Here is a 22,807-nt window from a genome sequence, read left to right as displayed (position 1 = left end):
CAGTTATTTACTTATTACAGCTAATTATTTAAAAGTCTCGCACTCTCACAAAACATAGATGATGTCCTGTTGCAAAATAAGGCGGACAGCAGACAATGGTTACTTGTCAAAACATTTGTTTAAATAAGCATTTTTTTTTACTTGCTCATGTGAGAAGTTGCACTTGCACAATGTTTCTTACACAAGTCTTCTCCTTCTACAATAAGCCTTGTGTAAGAAACATCTTGAGTTATCTTAAATACATTTCAATGGATTTCCACAGTAATGTATTTGCAGTGAGGATTTGAGACAGGATGTTTGAGGTGGCTCCTCCTTTGAATGCTTTTCCTCGTTTTTGCTCAGATGAGGTCTGTCTCTGTAAAGTGTTGTAATGTTTGCAAACTGGATCGAAAGTTAGACTTTGATCTGTTTCATGTGGATACAAATGATCATGTGGGCCGGCAGTGTCTCAGTGGTTCATGTAGGTTGTCTACAAACCGAAAGGTTGGTGGTTCGATCCCCGGTTCCCCCTGATCAAGTGTCGAGGTGTCCATGAGCAAGACACCTAACCCTAAATTCTGCTCCCGACGAGCTGGATGGCGCCTTGCACGGCTGACACCGCCGTCGGTGTGTGAATGGGTGAATGAGAGGCAAATATGTAAAGCGCTTTGGTGGCCATTGGGTCTGTGAAAGCGCTATATAAATGCAGTCCATTTACCAAATGTTTACAATGTTTACTTTAAAACGTAATAACCTTTACCATTGTGATCATCACACACTTACAGTACACACATTGAGAGATTTGAAATAGGTATCAAATAGTTATTCACTTAATGTTACGCTTACATTGACGCACAGAGTTTTGTTTTGCTCATGAAGAATCACAAGTTCTTCAAATGTCAAAAGTCTAGGCCTTGTCCCAAGCAAATAGTTAAATGCAACATTGACTCGTGGTCCTGCTGATAGAGGGCCAAGCTGTGCATGGTTTTGTGAGATAATCATGTGACAGTTTAGGTTTTCCTCAGAACACGAAATTACCCAGAAGACGTATGTGTGTGACAGTACAACAACATATAGTTCACCCAAAAATGAAAATTCTGTCATCAGTTACTCATAAGAAGATATTTTGAAGAATGTGGGTAACCAGAAAGTTGATAGTAGCCATTGACTTCCATAGTATTTTTTCCCCCCAGGCTATGGAAGTCAATAGCTAGCTATCGTCAACTCTTTGGTTACCCAGATTCTGTTTCAGCAGAAGAATGAAACTCATACAGGTTTGGAACAACTTGAGAGTGAGTAAATGATGACAGAATTTTCAGAATTGGATGAACTATCCCTTTTAAGGCATGTTAAAATCAAGTCAGATGCGACTAAATTAATTAATGCTAATGATTTTTTTTGTTTTTACGATTACTTTATCACTTTTTCATTTTTAAATAATTTATATATATATATATATATATACAGTGCTTAGCATAAGTGAACACTGGTCTTTGATCTTAATGCCTTAATTAAAAAAAATAGGAAAAATCCAACCTTTAAGGACACCAATTTTCTTTGTGAATGAATAATGTATCGTAAATAAATAAATGTTCTTCCTTAAAATACAGGGTGCATAAGTCAGGACACCCCTATGTTAAATTCCCATAGAGGCAGGCAGATATTTATTTTTAAAGGAACACTCCACCTATTTTTGAAATAGGGCTTATTCACCTTCTTTCCTACATTTAGATAGGTGGGTAAATGCATTTTTGTCTCAGTGCATGCATTGTTTTAGTTTGGCAGAGCCACCGTTAGCTTAGCTTAGCATAATGAATGGAATCCTTTGTTGCCAGATAGCATGTTGTCAGTAAAAGTGATAAAAAAAAAAAAAACAAAAAAAACTAATTACTTCTTGTGGCCTGTGTATTCACAACGAGTACACATAGCAATGCAGATTAAGACTAGGTGATTTCCTAGGCAGAGATTGACTTGGGACTATATTGGGGTGAAGCACAGGCGAAGCACTGCTACTTGGGCGCAGAGATATCACGCAACACCTGAAATCCGTCAACATACCGGCGTGAATAGTAGCTGGCTATTTTTCCTACAGTAGACATAGTGAATGGTGATGAACATGGCGGATTTAGTGAGAGACGAAGAGGGTGACTTCTCAGACAGTCAAGATCCAGAACCATACCTCTATGAACCAGAGTTTTCAGAAGAGGAGCTGCCAGCTTTGGAAATAGACCGACAGGAGGAGTTTGCGATCGCTCAACAGCCAGAGGACGTGAGGATAAGAGCCAACACAAACTGGTGGTGTGAGTGTATGTCCTTTGCTCATTCTCACTAGGGGTGTAGCGATATTCAAACCGAACCGAAAAACCGTGATACAGAACCTACGATACGAATTGCGATTCTCTCATGGCGTACCGAACACGCCCCGCCCCCTGCTACCCCGGCCAGCGGACCTCATGTCTTATGTGTAACACAACGAATTCAGTCTTGTAGCCTAATCTCCATTTAAACCATATAATAGCAAGCTCCGTGCTTTGTTACTTTCGATAATAAGTAGGGATGGCGAAAACTAAAAATGTTCTTGACCGACCACCGAGCCTCATTAGCCGGTTGAAACTAAATTTTTAGTTTAAAAAAATATGCCACGCTATTTGAAATAACAGCCATTTCGAGCCGCGCCTGCAATTTCGCAACTCTGTCGCATCTCTCTCTGCCTCCCGCTCACACACACACACACACACACACACACTGTCCCGGCGCAGCGCTTCCACTCACGTCACTTTTTTAAAATCCCCTACAGCGCGAAACATGAGTCCCGCAAACGCGGGGCTGAGGAGCTTGTATGTAATCGGAGGACAAATGGCTCCTTAGTTTCGAAATGGTTTGGGTACAAGGTGATCGCGTTGAAAATAAAGGCGTTGGTCTAGCGTTAGAAGCTCATTTGAAACATTGCAGCGTCTCATTTAAGAAAATGACAGCTCCGAAGAGACTCCGCTTAGTTTGAGGTAACGTTAGTACTAACAATAATAAAGAAAGATGATGATCATCATCACCTTATCTGTTACCACTGAAATGTAGATGTAATGTATTTCTACAGTATTACTACTGTATTTAAGCACTGTATCACACAAGTTGCAACTTACTGTATCATTATTTTTGGTGAAATGGTCCCACACCTTACGTTTCTTTGCACGCTTCATCCTGTCGTCTGCCCTTGCTCTAACCTCCAGTGTTTTAGCCTGTAGCCTTTACTTTTCGCAAACCTTGTGAGCGCGCGAACCCAAACGCTGTGACCTCGCACCAAATGTTTTTATTGGTTTATTAAGTACAAACAGGCAAGATGGCTAACTGTAGTAGCGTTTTGTCCACTGTCTATAATAGCCTAATTTAGAGATCACTTTTTTTTTTTAACCGACTACCGACAACTTTGATCGGTTAACGTTGAGACGGTCAACCATCGGTCAAACGGTCATCGGTTTGCATCAATAATAATAATTAAGGTATAATCTTTCAAATTCTGTCTATTTGATCACGAAATTCAAACAATAAATGCCGTTTTGGCGCTCTCTGATGTGGCGTGACAGATCACTGTACTAGCTCGAGTAAACGCCATCATCTCTTCCTCAGTTACAGAATAAACATGAATGGTCACCTGAAGGTATGTTGAAAGATACACTATACTTACTGAAAGGCATCCCAATCGCTCAAACAGTGTTTCAGCAGCGGAAAGACGTCAATAAAACAGCTTAGTTTTTCACATAGCATTATATTTACCTCAGCAGGCTAGTCATCCAAATGAACTCTTGCACTAAATAAATGCACTATATTAGGCTATATTTTACTTAACCTGTTAATGATATCTTGATTATTTAATGTATGTTTAAAATATCTTTCATGAAAATTACAGCAACTGTGTAAATTATTATATTTCAATAACGAATTAGAGTAAAAACAAAATGCAAAAACCGCCTTATGTTCAGTTTAATTGTTTTCATACAATGTGTTGGGTGTTGATTATTATATCTAAAAAATAAATAGCATCTGAATTTAGGCCAGAAATCTAGGCTCTAATGTTAACCTTTAATGTAATAGTAATGTGCGGGCTCCCTAGTTTACAGCATTAACGTTAGCAGATCTTTTTTTTATGCTTGGGAAAGTTTAATTGTAATTGAATTAATTTAAAGACAAAGACACAATTTTTTCATTAAACCAGTGTTTAAAAAAACAAAAAAAACAAACAATTTTAGCTTTCTAAACCGAACCGAGACGTCAAAACCGTGGGAAGAACCGAACCTTCAGTTTTGTGTTTCGTTACACCCCTAATTCTCACAACCTTTTGCTATGCAGGCAATTACCATGTTTGCAGTAACTGTAGCTGTAATTTCTCAAACTCAACACAATCCAAAAGCGAAGATACTCGGTGCAGGTCACGCCGGTATGTTGACGGAAGTTGGGGGATTTCAGGTGTTGCGTGATATCTCTGCGCCCAAGTAGCAGTGCTTCGCCTGTGCTTCACCCCAATATAGTCCCAAGTCAATCTCTGCCTAGGAAATCACCTAGTCTTAATCTGCACTGCTATTTGTACTCGTTGTGAATACGCAGGCCACAAGAAGTAATTCGTTAATTTTATTATATTTTTTTAACACTTTTACTCACAACATGCTATCTGGCAACAAAGGATTCCATTCATTATGCTAAGCTAAGCTGCCAAACTAAAACAATGCATGCGCTGAGACAAAAATGCGTTTGCCCACCTTTCTAAATGTAGGTGAGATGGTGAGTAAGCCCTATTTCAAAAACGGTGGAGTGTTCCTTTAAAGGCCAGTTGTGTCATGGATCCAGGATACTATGCATCCTGATAAAGTTCTCTTGGCCTTTTGAATTAAAATAGCCCCACACCATCACACACACTTCACCATACCCAGAGATTGGCATGGTTTTATTTCAGTTAGTCTAATAGCTGGTGTGATTTGCATTGAGAGATGATCTTATGGAAAGTTCCCCATTCCAATCTCTAGGTATGTGAAGGGTACGTGATGATATTGGGCTTTTTTAATTCCAAAGGCCAAGGGAACTTTATCATTATGCATATTATTCTTGATCCATATAATAACTGGCCTTTAAAAATAAAAATCTGCCTGTCTCTATGGGAATTTAACATAGGGGAGTGCTGACTTATGCAACCTGTATTTTAAGGAACAACATTTATTTGTTTACGATACATTATTCATTCACAAAGAAAATTGGTGTCTTAAAGGTTGGATTTTTCCTCATTTTTTTAATTAAGGGAGTAAGATACATTTCCAAAAGATTATTTTTTGATAATTTTTTATTCCTCTCTTTAGTCAACTTTAGTTTAGGTGTGTTCACTTATGCTTAGCACTGTGTGTGTGTATATATATATATATATATATATATATATATATATATATATATGGATGCATCAAACATTATACTGTGATTATTTTGTTGTGTATTGCGATTGCGTTATGAACTATATGACATTTAAAGAAGACCTATTATGCCTTTTTACAAAGTCTTGATGTTGTTTGTTGGGCTGTTGATTATTTCCCCATATTCTCCATCGTTGCAGCTCCTCTCTTCCCAGTCTGTCAGTAACGCTCTGTTTAGTTCCTGTCTCTATGAAGCCCCTCCTTCTGAAAAGCACACTGTGCTCTGATTGGTTGGTTGGAGCAGTGTGTTGTGATTGGTCGAACGCTTTGAGTGTGTTTGTGAAATGTCCCGCCCCTTACCATAAGCACCCGTTTTCAACACACTACTAACTAACTCAACCAGGCCCCGCCCCTTTATGTGTATTAATTATTTAATTGAGGAATATCAACATTATCATTCTGAAAATATTTTGCGAATATTACTTTTTAAATCTCCTCTAAACGTTCTGAAACAAGTAGTAACTTAAAAAAAATGTTAGATGAACGTCCAAAACATTTCAGAAAAACAATGTGTAAATAATGTGTTTGTGCTAAAGAACATTAGTCAACACAACATTTGAGAACATTATTAAAGATCAGATAATTTTGAACAAACGTTCAATTAACGTTACTGGGATAATGTTTGTTCATAACTTTAAAGGGCCCCAATTATGGTTTTTCTAATATTCCCTTTCATGCAGCGTGTAAAGCTGTTTGTGGATATAAACGCTCTGCAAAGTTGCAAAGTCGAAAGTGCACAATAAATAGGCTAAAGTTATTGTATCCCAAATTAAAGAATCGATTCTTAACCGCAAAGGAGGAATTTAGAGAGACTGATTCATCCGGATCTTTTGAGAATCATTGAAAAATGTGGTATTGTGCAATGCATGTTATGAGAAAATGAACTTGAAAGAAAATGTTCTTCGACCTTTGATGCATGTAAAGCTGTTGTAGGAGACTCCAAAACAAAACCAGGAGCCTTTAAATTAGCATAATAGGGGCACATTAAGAGACCCTTGCCAGAATGTGTTGCATTTTTTTTTTATCAAGCTTATTATTACTCTTTGAAGTGCAAGTACATTGCATTGCAAGACTTTCATGCGTCGACTATCACATGAGAATTTCAGAAGCTATGCACTTTTAACCATTAAATGATAATGCCATGAACACACACAGACACAATATCAATATTATACAGCTAGGTTACGTCCATAATACTGAGGCAGTGCTCAAAATATGAATATACCTGGTGTCAGACAAAATATGGTTGACCAGCCCATACCTTTACCACTAACCTACCAGCACCCCTTTTTCTGTTTGCTCTCCGTTTGCCACACAGACCACCATTGTTTGAGAGGTTGTGTGTGGATGGGCTCCCGGCCCTGCAGCATGTGGAGCTCATTAGAAACACCTGAATGCACCTCTGTGTTTTTTACATTGGAAGTGTGCAGAACAGAATGGAAGGCTTGAGCGATCCAGAGAGGGGATAGGGTTAGGTGTAATTACACGATTTAGGGATGGGATTGATGCTAAAACTTTAGTTTCATTAAAGGGGTCATATAATGGTACATGCACTTTTACAAGTTGATTGTACTGAAATGTGTGTTGGCAGTGCCTGTTCACAACCATCATATAATGATACAAATCCATCCAGTTTTTTTGTTTTAATCTCCTTATATGTATTCCCCTGTCTCAAATCGAGCCGTTTCACCGTGCGACGTCACACGGCGCATGACGATCCTCCCACGGTTGTTGATTGACAGCAGTGGCTAGTTTTGTTTAGGAAGGGAATATTCCCCACGATCAACGTAACTGCATTCATGTTTGCGCGAATCATTTCACACCAGACTGCTTTTTAAACGAGGGTCAGTATAAAGCTGGTTTTGCTAAGAAGCTGGTCCTGAAAACAACAACTATTCGTGTTCCTGCTGCACCTCCTGAAGAAGTGAGTATAACGTTTTATTAACCTTTTACGATACATATTAATCTTTGCAAATCGCTTGCACGCTTCACGATGAATGCAGCTAATGTTTACACTCAGGGTACATTACGGCATGTAACGTTACGACGTTCTCAATATAATTCATAATCCCACGTTTATAATGAACAACGCGTTATGGTTATTGTGTTATTAAAAACTGTGTACGCAGGTGTTACAGTTAACGTGCTAACACTAAGTAAAACATAAAACATTTTCGTACTGCACTTAACATAAACAGACAACAAATTCTTAGGTATCCTTCAACTACTGCTAAAATCATTACTGACATGACAGGACATTTCAGTCACGATAGTTGTACCGAACACTGAGATAACGTTACGCATCACTGACAAGCCTACATTTACCAAAAAAAAGTTTTTCAACATAAATCAGTCTATGAACTAACCTATACAGTAAACACATAGCGTTTGTATCCCACTACTCTACCCTGACAGTACATACAAAAATAGATCAAAGTGACTTTACGCTAACCAACCATTCAGAAACGTCCTGTTCTAGCCTTAATGGTCAAAGTTCTTCGGGGCCGCCATCTTGTTCCGGGTCCGACTCCGGTTCAAATTGGTATGGCAACACTACAGATGTGTCCTCAGAGACTCCCGCTGCCATTCTTTCCCATTATATACCATCAACTGTTGTCAAGGCAACACTCCACGTGCGGTATTGTCAAAAACGCCCCAAAGAACAGAGGGGCGGAGTCAGCAAGCTCATTGTCATTTAAAGGCATATACACTGAAATGGAGTGCTGAAAACAGAGATGTTTTTTGAGCAGGTCAAATTAGTGTTTTCTTAAAATACTAATGAGAATTTTTAATAAAAGTATATTACAAAGGTTTCATTTAGACCCTAAAGATTCATATTAACTTGTAAAAAAATGGCATTATGTGACCCCTTTAAGTTGGGTGCGTAGGAGAGGTTATTATTTTAAACATCTATACATGTTGGGAGAACATCTGTCCGGTGCATTATTTGCATATGACATTTCAAATGAGAATTATGAAGAAACATTACCTAAGATCCGAATCCTAAGAACTTGTTATTAAAGGATGTTGTTAAATGTTGGTGGAAATCAAGTTTTTAATGTTGTTTATATGTCTATGTGGTGTTTTTAATGTGGTTCAAGACAAACCATTTGCAAATTCATAAGTCAACACCAGAACTGAAATGGTGAATGGAACATGGTTTGTATAACATTAGCAACACATTATTAGCTGTATAATAACATAGTCAGGTAAAATACTAATCATATCAATTACTGTAATGTGTCCGACATTGTAGAGACAAATACATAAAATGCATTATCTTTCTGATATATCGACTTGCAGACGACCTTGTGTAATTAGCTCTTCCTCTTCTTCTTCTGAAACAGTTTCTGGTTCAAACATACAGCATATAGCTGAATTAAACCAATATTTCCACTTGCCATTGTGCAGCGCTTACTATAGTTACTCAATCACAGCAGTCCGAGCTGGGGACTAGGACCCCGTGGCGGGGACTCACTTACATATTCATGGCTGTGTATGCTTGTTAATGTCAAATGCGTTAATTGTTCCTCACTTAGAATCGCATGTTTCAGAGAAGGTCTTTAATGCTGAGCATGCTGGGACACAAGGACTTTGCTCTGACTGCTAAATGTTGTCGTGTCTGGACGCAGAGCCAAGGTTAAATAGGGTAAACAGCAGATCTGTGAGCTCAAGCCTATCAAGATTATTGGATTCTATTTTCAGTCAGGCTATAGCTAGGGGCGTGAACCTACTAGCACTGCTCTCACGGTTCGGTTCGATTACCATTATCATGTCATCGATTCAGTTCAATTCAATATCATGATGCATTGACAATGCACTGCAATCCTCAATTTTAAATTGTACTGCACGTGTATTCAATTTTGTAAATACATACAAACAGTCAGATATATCAACTGAACCTTTAATTTTACCAGCTCAAAGAAAACACGCTTCTTGAATTTATCAAACCAAACTCAAGTCTGGGTCACCGTGATTTTGCCAAGTAAGACATGTTCCTGGATCAACATATTTGGTTTCACTTTATTTTGTATGGTCCCTTTAACACATTCTGTTGTCTATAAGTAACATTGCACCTACATGTCTACTAACTCTCATTAGAGTGTTAGTAGACTGGTAGGGTTAGAATAAGTTGACATGTAGTTGCAAAGTTACTTATAGTTAACAGAATGCTCAAAAGGGACCATCAAAATAAAGTATTACCACATATTTTGTTCGAGTATTCGAGTGTTTTTTCTTATCAGTGAAACCATCCCTACACCCAAAGAGCACCGAGATACTGAAGTTGCACCCTGTGCAGCACTTCTTGAATTCCTTGTATTTATGTACCTGATTATTCATATCAAAAAATAAATATAGCCAGATAACCTGGCTTCTCTTGAGACTCTCCTGCTTAACACCAGTTAATGATATGCTAAAGCCCCCCCCCCACTCGTGATCTGATTGGTTACAAGGTTTGTGACGTCAGAAACACCAGCTATTTCAAACCGTGTTTTTAAGACTGTCTTTTTTTCACTGCAGTTTTAAGGAGAAAATACTCAGCAATGGTGTTGACTTATGAATTTGCAATTTGTTTGTCTAAATAATATTAAAAACACCGCATAGACATATAAACAACATTAAAAACCTGATTTTCACCACAGAGAGACTTGTTCGCACGATCGAGGTTGTTCGCACGATCATTGCACGGTCAGAACAGATCAGAAACTGCAGCATCAATTTTATGTCGCGTTTATTATTGATATCATGATGGTTTTTTTTTTTTCAGTTTTTCATAGTTACTGTATAGGTCTGTCTTTAACGGTTTAGAAGTTTTCATAAATTAAATTTCCCTATGGAGAAAATGAAACGCTGTAAAAATAGTTTCAGGTATGACTTTTTTCCCCATTTGTTTTAGTTAAGTTTGTTTTGTATCAAATACAAATTTTCTGTGATTTTTGATGATCGAGATCTGGCAGCAACAGCACTTTTTTCCACCGATTCACGGACAGCTTTCCCTGCACATCAAAACCCTCCCTCTTTATGTTACACCTTAAATGACTAGGGATTAATTAGAGTCCACAAACGCATTCTCTGAAATGGCTTGAGTACGCAGAGAAATTGTAGCTAATATGAACTGCACGCCCTGCTATATATACTGTGTATATATATAAATACTCGTGCACAATCAGAGTTCCTGAGTATGTGTTGAGTTTAATTTGAACCAGCAGGCCTGAAAAGGGACGGTTCTGTCATCATTTACTCACCCTCAATTCTGTGGAACAGAAAATGTTTATTATTGATTAATATATAACTAAATCAATGTATAAAAAGGTTTCAGGTCAAAGGCTACACACATACCTTTTTTATATTTCCAGCGATTAACTAGATTTGATTAACATAACAGAATATGTTCTCAGCACAGTATGTGATAATATAGTCCAGTCAGTGGTTCAGATCATTAAATCTGCTTATAAACTGGGAGAATGGGGAATGAATCGCTGAAAATCACCGTAGAGAAAGACTCTCATCTGCACAATTTTAGATTCATGCTATCAGTCTAGAACTGATAAAACAATACAGCATCTAGTGAGAGAGGCTCTATTAGAAACTTTAGAGAATTATGGAAAAGCAGAGGACATAATCAAATATTATCATAAGGGATTTACTATCACAGTATAGTTGCCAAGGTCATACAATCCAATTAGGAACATGTAGAAAATATATGCGTTTCTTTTGTTCAGAACTGGATTTTAGCTCTAAATGTTTTTGAGGTAACAATAAGGGTGACAACTTAATATTGTATGTTAGAAGCACAATGCTCATGTTTACGTTGTGTTCAAGCACTAGAAACAAACTCCAGAGTTGCTGGTCATGTGACAACTTGATATTTTTGTTCAAAGAAAAAATGCATATCAGAACCAGGATGAAGCATTTCCCTCTTTCTGCAACTCTATAAGTAGCAATGCAAATGACAAACGTTTTATTGAATTACTGTGTTTTGAGAGACAGTCGACCAAAATGCACATTTTCAATATGCTTTATTGTGTGGCACTTTAGCGTGTTATTGATTGCATAAGAGTTGACGTCCTGGCCTTAAAGACAATTTTATAGATAATGTATTGTGGTGAGACTAAGGGTGGTGCATCCTGAACACACCCATGTTAATAGCGTTAGTGATGATAACTGCAAACTAGATATGCGCGGATGAGCTCCAACGGCACCCAAATCCGCAGCCAAAAACAAATCATCCCCCCACCCGCACTAATACTTTTCTCTGATTTAGATATCCAGACCCGACCCGACCCGTACCCGATGGTCAAATTGTAAATATTCTTATGTGTTAAGCGTTATGATAAATGGATGATCGCCTTCAACAGTGGACTCGTAAGTACATGTGAACACACATAATTAGTGCAGGTGTCTGGCAGGGAAGATGACACTTAATCTAGAACGTTTTATACATGCTTTCTATGTAATCTCATATTAATTGATAGATTATATGAAAAAAATTGGATAACTTAAGGCTACTGTAGGCCATCTTTCCCAAATAAGGCAGACCAACACACATTAGATCAGCTTAATGGGATGGGATCAAGTTACACTTAGGCATACTTGGAAATTGTAGCCTCTTAATACACTGACTACATTCAATAATTAGCAGCAAAATGTAAAACTTGTTACACCAAAACTGGCTACTGCCACAAAGGAAAATAGGACAAAACTATGGCAAGTTTTTTTTCTGTTATTACTATGAACGTCTGAGTATTTCCAACTATGACAAAAAATATAAAATATTTTAGATTACTATAAGCCGTCCTTCAAATAAGGCATAAGAAAAGCATAATGACCTATTTAAAACAAAGAGGTAGTTGGCCTAAGACTGAAAGGCATGGGAAGACTAATGATAAGTGATAGCATAGGCGTAATTTGCGGGTGGGACGGGTGGCACGTGTCCCCACCATTTTTTGCTGAGGTCAATATTGTCCATACCACTTTTTTAAACATATCGCGGCACAAATGTACCAATACAACTAAATAAAACATCTCCAGCTACTAACTAGCCGAGCATTCATTTTGGTCATTTGTTAAATAAGAGGCGATCTAGCGCTGAAATGTGTTTTTTTATTTTTTTATTTCATCAAGTGATCAAAGTGCTCGTTGCCGCTGCGATCAGTGGCGCGGATACTGTGTTCTCTTGTGGCTCGCGCACAGTCTTCACTCGGACGCGCGCTTCAGTCCGTTGTGGAGACTCTCTATTCGTTCCGGTGAAATTACAAAACAAAATATACACAAACGTGTCCCTGCCTGATATACAACAACTGATAAACATAATCGGTTTTGATGAGAAGAAAAAACCCTATACGAGTGCGGATTAGAACCCAGAACCTCTGACACGCTAGGCAAAAGTTCTGCCACTAGACCATTGTGTGCTCGTGCGCCGCGCATGCAGGTGGAAAAAAGTCGCGCGAGTAATTTACGTCATGTGATCGGCTTTTTTGATCGGCGCTTTTGGGGTTCACCGATCAAGCTATTTTTAGCCAATATCGACTGATCATGATCGGCTGCCGATCAATCGGAGCATCACTAATCAAAATACACTGAGGAATGCTGCTTGATTGGTCTTTTGGTTTAACACACACACACACACACACACAATGAACCGTGTTCGAGGTACCAGTTTTGTGGCTGTCATAAACATAGAGAGCTTCACAGCCATACCAGCACTTGATTCATCCTCGTTAACCACTTCGCTAAAACGCTCCTACACGGTACCTTTCTTTCCTTCCGTTTGTTTGGTTTTGAATTTAATTCTCCTTTTTTAATTCTCTCTCGGACCTGTTTTGCCTCCATTTCTGCTTTAAAAAGCGGACCCCACGCAGCTCGCGTATCTTAATTACCCCTTTTCCACCAAAAAAGAACGGGTTCGGAACTGGTGCTGGTTCAAAGTTGGTTCGGAGTTGGTTCAACTTGCGAACCTCCTCAGAACCTGTTTGTTTTTCCACTTCTAGAGCGCCCAGCGAACGACGTCGTTACGTCACTGTGTACGTCGCTTTACGTCTCAGCTAGAAACGCTTGCAAGTACAACATTACTTTGGGATTATCTCTAACTCGTGGACCAAGAAGGCTTTAAAAACAATTGAAATATGTAAGTCTTTTAATCTTTTCCTTTGATATGTAATCTTTTCTGATTAGTTATGTACACTGTCTTGTCTTTTTTTCTCTCCGTTTATTTGTTCTATTTTGTGACTGTTTTCTTCTTTGCTTACATAATGTTTTCAATAAAATTTTTTTAAAAAAAGCTAGAAACGCTTGCGCCAACTTCAAGCATAACAATTACAATGGCGGACTACATCGTGTTTCTGCAAATGTTTCTCCTGGCTTTGCGGTCAGAAAAGATGTTTAGGACACATCTAAACCCGCCCCCAGCCCCCGACGTAAGCATGACGTGGTAAAAGAACGGTTCTCTGGTTCTAGTCCAGCAAAGAGTTGGTGCCGCTTTGGAACCAGTTTTCCTGGCCGAGAACCGGTTCTTTGGCTGTCGAAACACAAAGAACTGGTTCGCGCGCAGGCACCGGCTCCGAACCGGCTCTCAAAACGCTTTGGTGGAAAAGGGGTAAATGAGAGTGCAAATTAGTCTGCCTGGCGGAAAAAATATGTTTTATGAACATGCTCATATTTGAGAGAATGTATTTAATATTTATTAAGTAACTAATTACTAGTTACTAATTATTTATCATATCCACCCGCGACCCACCCACATTTCATCAGAATGTTATTTGTATAAATAACGTTATTTTAATGTAATTTTGTTCTGGCTGTCCATTCAATGTATTGCTGTTTGGAGATCCTGAATATGAAGTAAATCTGAATTGAGGTAACAGACATGATTCAGAGAAATTCATATAACTGTTTTAATTGTAGTCTTTTTTTAATTTTAATTTTGATTTTTTTTTTTTTTAAATTTAATTAATTTTTATTATGAATTACCCATAAACCTATCATAGATGCGATACTATAATATAATGTAATGGAGAGTACTACAGATTTTTATCATCATAAATTAGGTATCAATGGAACGCTCTAAGCACTCTTGTTATTATTGTTATTATTATTATTGTAACAAGGTTTGATGTTGTGGGAAGAAGGAGGCGGGAACTGGCGAAAAATCAAATAATTTTAATAACAAAATATCTAACACCTGAGATCCTCAATAACAATAAATCTCCACTGTCGTCGCTCCTCCTTTTATGCTTCCGCTCCTCCGTGAGAGATACGAGACCGGTGCGTCGCGCAGGAGTCACTCATCAGTAATCACGCCACCGGCCCCGTGCCGCTCTCTCACGGCCCTGTGCCCCGTCCTGCTCGCCACAATTATTATTATTATTATTACCAACAACCTTAGGTATGTATTTCAAAGCATACGTGAATTATTTACATCCCTTCAAGGTCAGATCTATGCTCAAAATATCGGTGACGGTTTACAGGTTAATAATTTACTCTCAGACATTAATGGGAAACTTTAACTCTTATATAATAGACTCTTCAGAAAGTGATATTTTATTATCTGTGATAACAGTTATTGTAAAATTTGTGGGATGTATTTTATTAAATCATAATAATTTTTTATCATAATTAAACCAAATCAAAAAAGATGTAATATCATTGGTTATGTGGTCAAGTCAAGTGGCTTTATTTTCATTAAATATTTTCATTTATTTTCAAGGAAATGCAACAGCAGCTTGTGTTTCCGTGTTTTCTTTGGCAAATTGATTACAAATTGTGTAACCACAGTTTTTTTTTGTATTTTTATTTCTGATTATCTTTAACTCTGACTCCATAGATATACAGTGCTGGTCAGAATTATTTGCCCCCTTGGTAAATATGATTAAAGATGGGTGTAAAAAAATAATTTGCATTGTTTGTCCTTTTTATATTTTGATCACATATTGAAATAAATGTTTTTTCTCCTAAACACATTGGGAACAATTATTTGCCCCCTTTTATAAAATACTTTTTGCAACCTCCTTTTGCCAAGATAACAGCTCTGAGTCTTCTCCAATAATGTTTGATGAGTTTGGAGAACAACTGACAAGAGATCAGAGATCATTCCTCCATATAAAATCTCTCCAGGTCCTTCAGATTCCCAGATCCTGTTCTTCTTCTTCTCTTCAGTTCAGCCCATTCATTCTATAGGGTTCAGGTCAGGGACTGGAATGGCCATTGCAAGTGCTTGGTTTTGTGCTCAGTGACTCATTTTTGTTTTGGTTTTGATGTTTGTTTTTGTATCACTGTCCTGTTGGATGATCCAAACATGGGCCATTATAAGATTTATAACATTACATTATAAGCAGAGGCAGTCAGGCTTAGATTTTTTATCCGCTGGTATTTGATTGAATCCATGATGCCATGGATCTGAACATGATGTCCAGGACCTCTGGCAAGGTGATCCCACCCAGCCTCCCTCTCCCACCTCTACTACAGATCTCAGCCAGTCCCTCAGCCCTGCCTTTGTCGGTTTCCCGAAGTCCTCTGACTTCCTATGTGTCAAGCCTAAGGCCGTACCCCCACCAACTTCGCCTAAGCTTGAGGATTCCTCGTCTCCACCTCTGGCGGCCGATCCCTTCAATCCGCTTCGGCCCATCTACCTGTCGGCGCTGCCTTGGCTCCTCCCTCCAGGCTCCCTTGTACCCCCGGCTCCACCTGAGATCCTTGTCCCTCCAGCTCCACCAGGCTCCCTCGTCCCCCCGGCTCCTCCTGAGATCCTCGGCCTTGCAGCTTCACCAGGCTCCCTCGCCCCCCCGGCTCCACCTCAGATCCTTGTCCCTCCGGCTCCACCAGGCTCCCTCGCCCCCCCGGCTCCACCTGAGATCCTTGTCCCTCCGGCTCCACCAGGCTCCCTCGTCCCCCCGGCTCCACCTGAGATCCTCGGCCATGCAGGTTCACCAGGCTCCCACGTCCCCCGGCTTCACCTGAGATCCTTGTCCCTCCGGCTCCACCCGGCTCCCTCGCCCCCCCCGGCTCCACCTGAGATCCTTGTCCCTCCGGCTCCACCAGGCTCCCTCGTCCCCCCGGCTCCACCTGAGATCCTCGTCCCTCCGGCTCCACCTGGCTCCCTCGTCCCCCCGGCTCCACCTGAGATCCTCGGCCATGCAGGTTCACCAGGCTCCCTCGTCCCCCCGGCTCCACCTGAGATCCTTGTCCCTCCGGCTCCACCCGGCTCCCTCGCCCCCCCCGGCTCCACCTGAGATCCTTGTCCCTCCGGCTCCACCAGGCTCCCTCGTCCCCCCGGCTCCACCTGAGATCCTCGTCCCTCCGGCTCCACCTGGCTCCCTCGTCCCCCCGGCTCCACCTGAGATCCTCGGCCATGCAGGTTCACCAGGCTCCCTCGTCCCCCCGGCTCCACCTGAGATCCTTGTCCCTCCGGCTCCACCAGGCTCCCTCGCCCCCCCGGCTCCACCTGAGATCCTTGTCCCTCCGGCTCCACCAGGCTCCCTCGTCCCCCCGGCTCCACCTGAGATCCTCGGCCATGCAGGTTCACCAGGCTCCCTCGTCCCCCTGGCTCCACCTGAGATCCTTGTCCCTCCGGCTCCACCCGGCTCCCTCGCCCCCCCGGCTCCACCTGAGATCCTCATCCCTCCGGCTCCACCTGGCTCCCTCGTCCCCCCGGCTCCACCTGAGATCCTCGGCCATGCAGGTTCACCAGGCTCCCTCGTCCCCCCGGCTCCACCTGAGATCCTTGTCCCTCCGGCTCCACCAGGCTCCCTCGCCCCCCCGGCTCCACCAGGCTCCCTCGCCCCCCCGGCTCCACCTGAGATCCTTGTCCCTCCGGCTCCACCAGGCTCCCTCGTCCCCCCGGCTCCACCTGAGATCCTCGGCCATGCAGGTTCACCAGGCTCCCTCGTCCCCCCGGCTCCACCTGAGATCCTTGTCCCTCCGGCTCCACCCGGCTCCCTCGCCCCCCCGGCTCCACCTGAGATCCTTGTCCCTCCGGCTCCACCAGGCTCCCTCGTCCCCCCGGCTCCAGCAGAGATCCTCGTCCCTCCGGCTCCACCTGGCTCCCTCGTCCCTCCGGCTCCACCTTGGTCAGCCGCCACCATGCCTGCGCTGCGGACTTACAAGCAGCACTCTGACTCTCTTCCCATTTGGCTCCAGCGACCTCTGTCGCACCGGCTCCGACTCAGTCCTCGGATGCTCTGGTTACACCTCGAGCGCTCGTTGCCGCACCCTCGCCTTGGTCTCCGAAGCCAATGGTGTTATTCAGGCCCATCAGCTCTTGGGGTGGGAATCTCTAGGCACCTCACGATTCGATTCGATTACGATTCAGAGGGCTGCGATTTGATGCTAAAGCGATTATCGATTAACAGAATCTTTTTGTGTGTGTGTTTGTGTGTGAATATAAATACTTTGCTTTAAAAGTACAAAGTAATGACCCATAAAGAATTAAAGTACAATATATTTTATTAACATTGCAATGAACAAACAGGAAAATAAATGTGTGCCTGAACTAGCAGCATACTTGTAGTAAATTAATAATATAACAACAACAGGTGTTCTGACGATTCATGCTACCCATCGAGATGTGCTACTTACTGGTGCATGTGCAGACTCATTTTTCTTCTGCTTACCACGCCCATAAATCTATCCATCCTTGCTGTGGAGACTTGTAGGAAACTTTGACAGGTCAAGGATGAATATTTGATGATAATTTTTACTTTTCACACCGTTTTAAAAATAAAAACAGTACATTATACTGTACTCTTAACTTCAAATTTTATTATAATTTTATTTCATATAATAATGTCATTTTTACTTGTTATATCAAATGTGATAATTGCTAGTTCATTTAAAATATCAAAATAAGGCAGCAGAAATCGTCTGAACACCGGTACAGCCCAGAGCCATAGAGAGAAACGGCTTTGGTACAGCCGAGTGTTTTTCCTCCTCTGGGTGGAAACGTGTCATATGGCTTCTCATATTTGTCGTGTTGCCGAAATATTTTAGTTTTATTCTACAAAGCTTACAACTAGTGTGGCTCTTTTCCAGCTCCTTTCCCCCTTCAACTTCATAGAAGCCAGAATATTTCCACACGTCAGCTTTTAACGAGTAGGGTGTTTGGATTTCGCGCTCAGCCATCACGTCTCTGTTAAGTGCACACGCCACAGACAGACGGTCTGGGCACTGCACTTCCGCGCTTCAGAGTTCCGTCTTTTGCGTTCCGTCAATATTACGTCATTATAAATAAGCCATATATCAAAAAAAATTGTTTTTTTTTTAATCGATTTTTGACATTTGTGAATCGATTCAGAATCGTCCACGTCTGCATCGCGATGCATCTAAGAATCGATTTTTTCCCCCACCCCTAATCAGCTCTCAGTCTGCGCCCTGGGATCCCTTAACATCGGCTCCGTCTCCATCGGCCGTCTCACGGATGTCCCTTGGCTCCTCCCTCCATCGACTCTGCCATGGGCTGTCGTCCTAACTGAGTCTGCAAAATATGGCCACTCCTCCCATGACCACCTTGGATGCTCCCACCATCTGCTCCTTTGTGGGTTCTCTGCCACTCTATTTGCCTGTTATTTCCAGCCCTCCACCTGCTCCTCTTCACTACTCCTTCGCCTACTGCTCGTCCTCCAAAGCCACCTCCCTCCCTCATCTCCTGTTGGTCTGTTTTGGTTTCGGTGCGAGGTCGCATCTTCTGAGAAGGGGCGTTATGTCACAGACACTCATACTTAGTTTTGTTTTTACCAGTTTCCTGTTAGTTTTCAGTTCAGCTGTGTGTGATTAATTACCCACATTTGCCTTGCTATTTAAGTTGTTGTGTTTGTATCACTCATTTTCCAGTCACGTTTCCGCATAGCGGTTGGTTTTGTTTGCTCATCTTGTTTTGTATTGCCTGCTGAGTGGATTTTTAAAGAAGTTATACCTGATCTTCATTTTCATTGTGTGTTCCATGCAACTGTTGGTGACAATATTAAACTAAAAAAAGTCAATCACTTGCAAATAGAGCTGTACGATTATCCGTTAAAAGATCGCAATCTCGATTCAACCATGCAATCTTAATCCTGCATTTCTACGATTCTGCCAATGATATTCAACGAGATAACACGCCAGGGGTGGAACGGATCACACTAGATTTGTTTCTGCGGTTCGGCACGCATGTGATTCGTGGATTAACTGCTAAATATAACCTTCAGTGAAAATGTCTCATTTGAACGTGTATTGCCTTGCCACATTCAAACAATTTTAATCGCAGAAGAAGAGGCGAAAACCGGGACTCGTGCGTTATCTATGCGCACAGCCCCCAGCCACACACACTCGAAACGCACGTGTCAGACAGCGTTCGAATACATAATTGATTCCGCTTTCGCGTTTCTTTGCCTTTGAACGGACACATAAACACAAAATTGTCAGAATACCCATCTAAATGGCCGTCTCAAAAAGTATTCTCTCGTTTATGTCATAAGTGAACAGTTGAGAAAGAAATGGATGTTTGTCTTTTTTTTCGGCCCGTGCAGTCGGTCTTAAAGTGACAGCACACACTTAATAATATATATATATATATATATATACACATGTACATATATATATATATATATATACTGTTTTCTGTGTCTGTCACGGGTGGTGTATGGCAGGAAGCACGAGGAGTTTTTAATGTAACTATCGCAAAACTTCAAGTGAGTTTTAGGTAATAAATGAAAAGTAAAGTTATTGCAAAACTTATCTCAATTAAAAACTTATCTAAAACTACAGTATGAGATGGTTAAAAACAAAACTGCTAAATCACAAAGTACCAGTGGCTAGACGAAACAAACGTCTATAAAAGCAACACTATTCAACGCAACACCATACCCAAAAATGTTGATAGCTATTGTTTCTTGCTAAGAATTTTTAATAGGTCTAGCCTGGCATAATCCCTTTAAATGTTGTCAATGTTTAATTGTCATTTTTATTTATTTAAATATTACATTCTTTTTGTTTACTGCATTTGTTTAAATTTGACTGAAGCAAAGAGTATTATGTCTTATTTTGTTTCTATCTTGTTTGGTAACCTAATGTTCAGGGTTTGTAGATCTTTAAAATACTAAAGCTTTTCAGAATCGTGAGAGAATCATGATCTTTATTCCAAGCAAAAAAAAAACAAAAAAAAACGTGATTCTCATTTTAGCCAGAATCGTGCAGCTTTACTTGCAAATATTTATCTGGTTTAAATCTTTGTTCATATCCTTATTCAGTGAACTTTATATTTAAAAAAGGAAACAGGAAACCAAATTTGGGTGTGTAGGTTTTCATGCATCTGCATGTGTGTGCTCATCTCTCTCCTATAGTCTGTTGAATGGCTTTATAATCTGGTTTAATCCAGAATCCTGTGCTCGATCTACAGGGTTAACACCACCGTCACACAGGTGTCTGTTACATTGATGATTTCTTCAAGCTCCCTTCAGTTCACCTCCAACACAGATAAACAAACACACTTTTTAGGGTGGAAGCATCAGTTATAGAAAGAGTGAGTAAAGTAAAATGTTCACAACAGACAGAAGACATGCTTGATAGGACACCAGTTTGTCTTCTTTGGCTTTTTGCCTTTTTCTCTGTGGTGGCAGGAAAGAGATTGATACAGTATTGTGTCTACACCGTGCGTTTGTGTTGTTTCATCAGGAGAACAGTATGGACCATTCAGAAATCAGAGGGCTAAGGCATATGTGACGATGACCTTAAAATCAGCCAAAAGTAAGTACATGTGAACACACATAATTAGTGCAGGTGTCTGGCAGGGAAGATGACACTTAATCTAGAACGTTTTATACATACTTTCTATGTAATCTCATATTAATTGATGGATTATATGGAAAAAAATAACTTTTATAATTTTTTATGCCAAAAGAGCTACAGATAGCTTAAAAATGGACCACAAGCAAAAAATTAGGAGCACATTTTAATGTGCCTCAATATAATACGCAAAAGTAGTCACAAGAAAACATAGTGTGAGTCTAGTCTGTTTTTATGGCCCTACATTTTCAAATAAACACTCAAAACATTTTAAATATGAGGGAAAATCAATAATAATTCGTTACATTTCTAGAGCGCTTTTCTGGGTACTCAAAGCACTTTACATGGAAGGGGGAATCCCCTCAACCACCACCGATGTGCAGCATCACCTGGATGATGCGACGACAGCCATATTGCGCCAGAACGCTCACCACACACCAGCTGAACCATCAAAACACTGAACTTGGTTAAGGTCTTTATCTGACTAAATTAATTTGTATAATAAAATATATAATAATTAATAAATAATACTATGTTCAAATGGTGTTTATGTTAATGCAATGAAACATGCCAAATTGTGCTGACATTATTTTTGGCCAGACGGCCATACAAAGAAATTATGAACACATAACACAAAAACACGAGAGAACCAATGGAATATTAATATCGGATTATGTTGTAGTAAATGCATGCTTTTTCCTGTGAGCTTATTGTTTTTCTATGTATTTTATTTTTTTGCATAGTAAAATAAAACCTGTAGCTGCAGTTTGCCTTTATTGTCAAATAATACCTTACCCAAGATTAGTGTTTTGTTCTTCCCTCATATTTAAAATATAAAAAAATATATAAAAAAAAAAATATATATATATATATATTCCTCATATTTTGATCATTTAATTGTAGGGTTGTTAAAAACAAATATCCCCACTGGACATCACTTTTGGCCACTACTGTACCATGGAAATGCTATTAAATGCCGGGTTTGGCAGTTTATAACTAAACAAATCTTACAATATATGTATTTTAATTCATTGGCTTTATCTCTCTCTCTCGTTCTATTCTAGCATGGTTTTTTAGACTTCTCCCGGTTGTGCTGTTCTTCATCTGTTACTATTGCTCCCAATTCTACTTTGAGAGGTTAGTACTGTCACCTGCTCTACATATCAAATGCATTGTTTTCTTTGGTTGTTATTATGGTACAGAAGGCTTTTTTATTTTTAGATTTTTTATTTTCTCAGGCTGAAACGTGCAGAAGCTTTTAAGGTGTACGTATGCTAACTTTAACTACTGAAACTATCTTTCTCTCTTATATTTAAGCTATGGAGGCAGCGGAAAGTCCCCTGACAGTACTGTCTCAGGATGTCTCAACTATCGCTTGCACAGGAAGTGGGAGAGTCTAAAATATAAGTATGTGAACTGTGAATTGTGTTGTGGAAACTAACTTGAAACTAGTTTACCAAGCACAAAACTAACTTTCTTTCTTTCTTTCTTTCTTTCTTTCTTTCTTTCTTTCTTTCTTTCTTTCTTTCTTTCTTTCTTTCTTTCTTTGTCAAAAAGTCTATGACTGTAAGCGTTACTTGCAAATCATACGTTAAAAAACAACAAAAAAACACTTTTTATATACA

At 40.1% G+C, this 22,807-nt stretch overlaps 1 protein-coding gene across 5 annotated transcripts in view; it reads left to right on the top strand.

Annotated features, from left to right (window-relative positions):
- The window catches only part of st3gal4 (ST3 beta-galactoside alpha-2,3-sialyltransferase 4), a 53,661-nt gene that overhangs the window by 6,294 nt on the left and 24,560 nt on the right, over positions 1-22,807 (top strand). For 3 of the 5 annotated variants that reach the window (XM_077235527.1, XM_077235528.1, XM_077235526.1), the window contains exons 2-4: positions 21,072-21,143; positions 22,247-22,319; positions 22,500-22,589. In XM_077235527.1, the coding sequence (XP_077091642.1) occupies positions 21,122-21,143; positions 22,247-22,319; positions 22,500-22,589 (185 nt within the window). In that variant the 5' untranslated portion in view covers positions 21,072-21,121. Of the gene's footprint in view, positions 1-20,794; positions 21,144-21,495; positions 21,655-22,246; positions 22,320-22,499; positions 22,590-22,807 lie in introns of those variants that run through there. The other 2 variants (XM_077235530.1, XM_077235529.1) reach the window with 2 other exon arrangements.

The sequence above is a fragment of the Siphateles boraxobius genome, unplaced genomic scaffold (genome assembly GCF_051911475.1).
Source record: "Siphateles boraxobius isolate OS27281-9 unplaced genomic scaffold, OSU_SipBor_1 198, whole genome shotgun sequence".
NCBI lineage: Eukaryota > Metazoa > Chordata > Actinopteri > Cypriniformes > Leuciscidae > Siphateles > Siphateles boraxobius.
The sequence above is the reverse complement of the archived record's forward strand: the minus strand, read 5'-3'. Positions and strand labels throughout refer to the sequence as shown.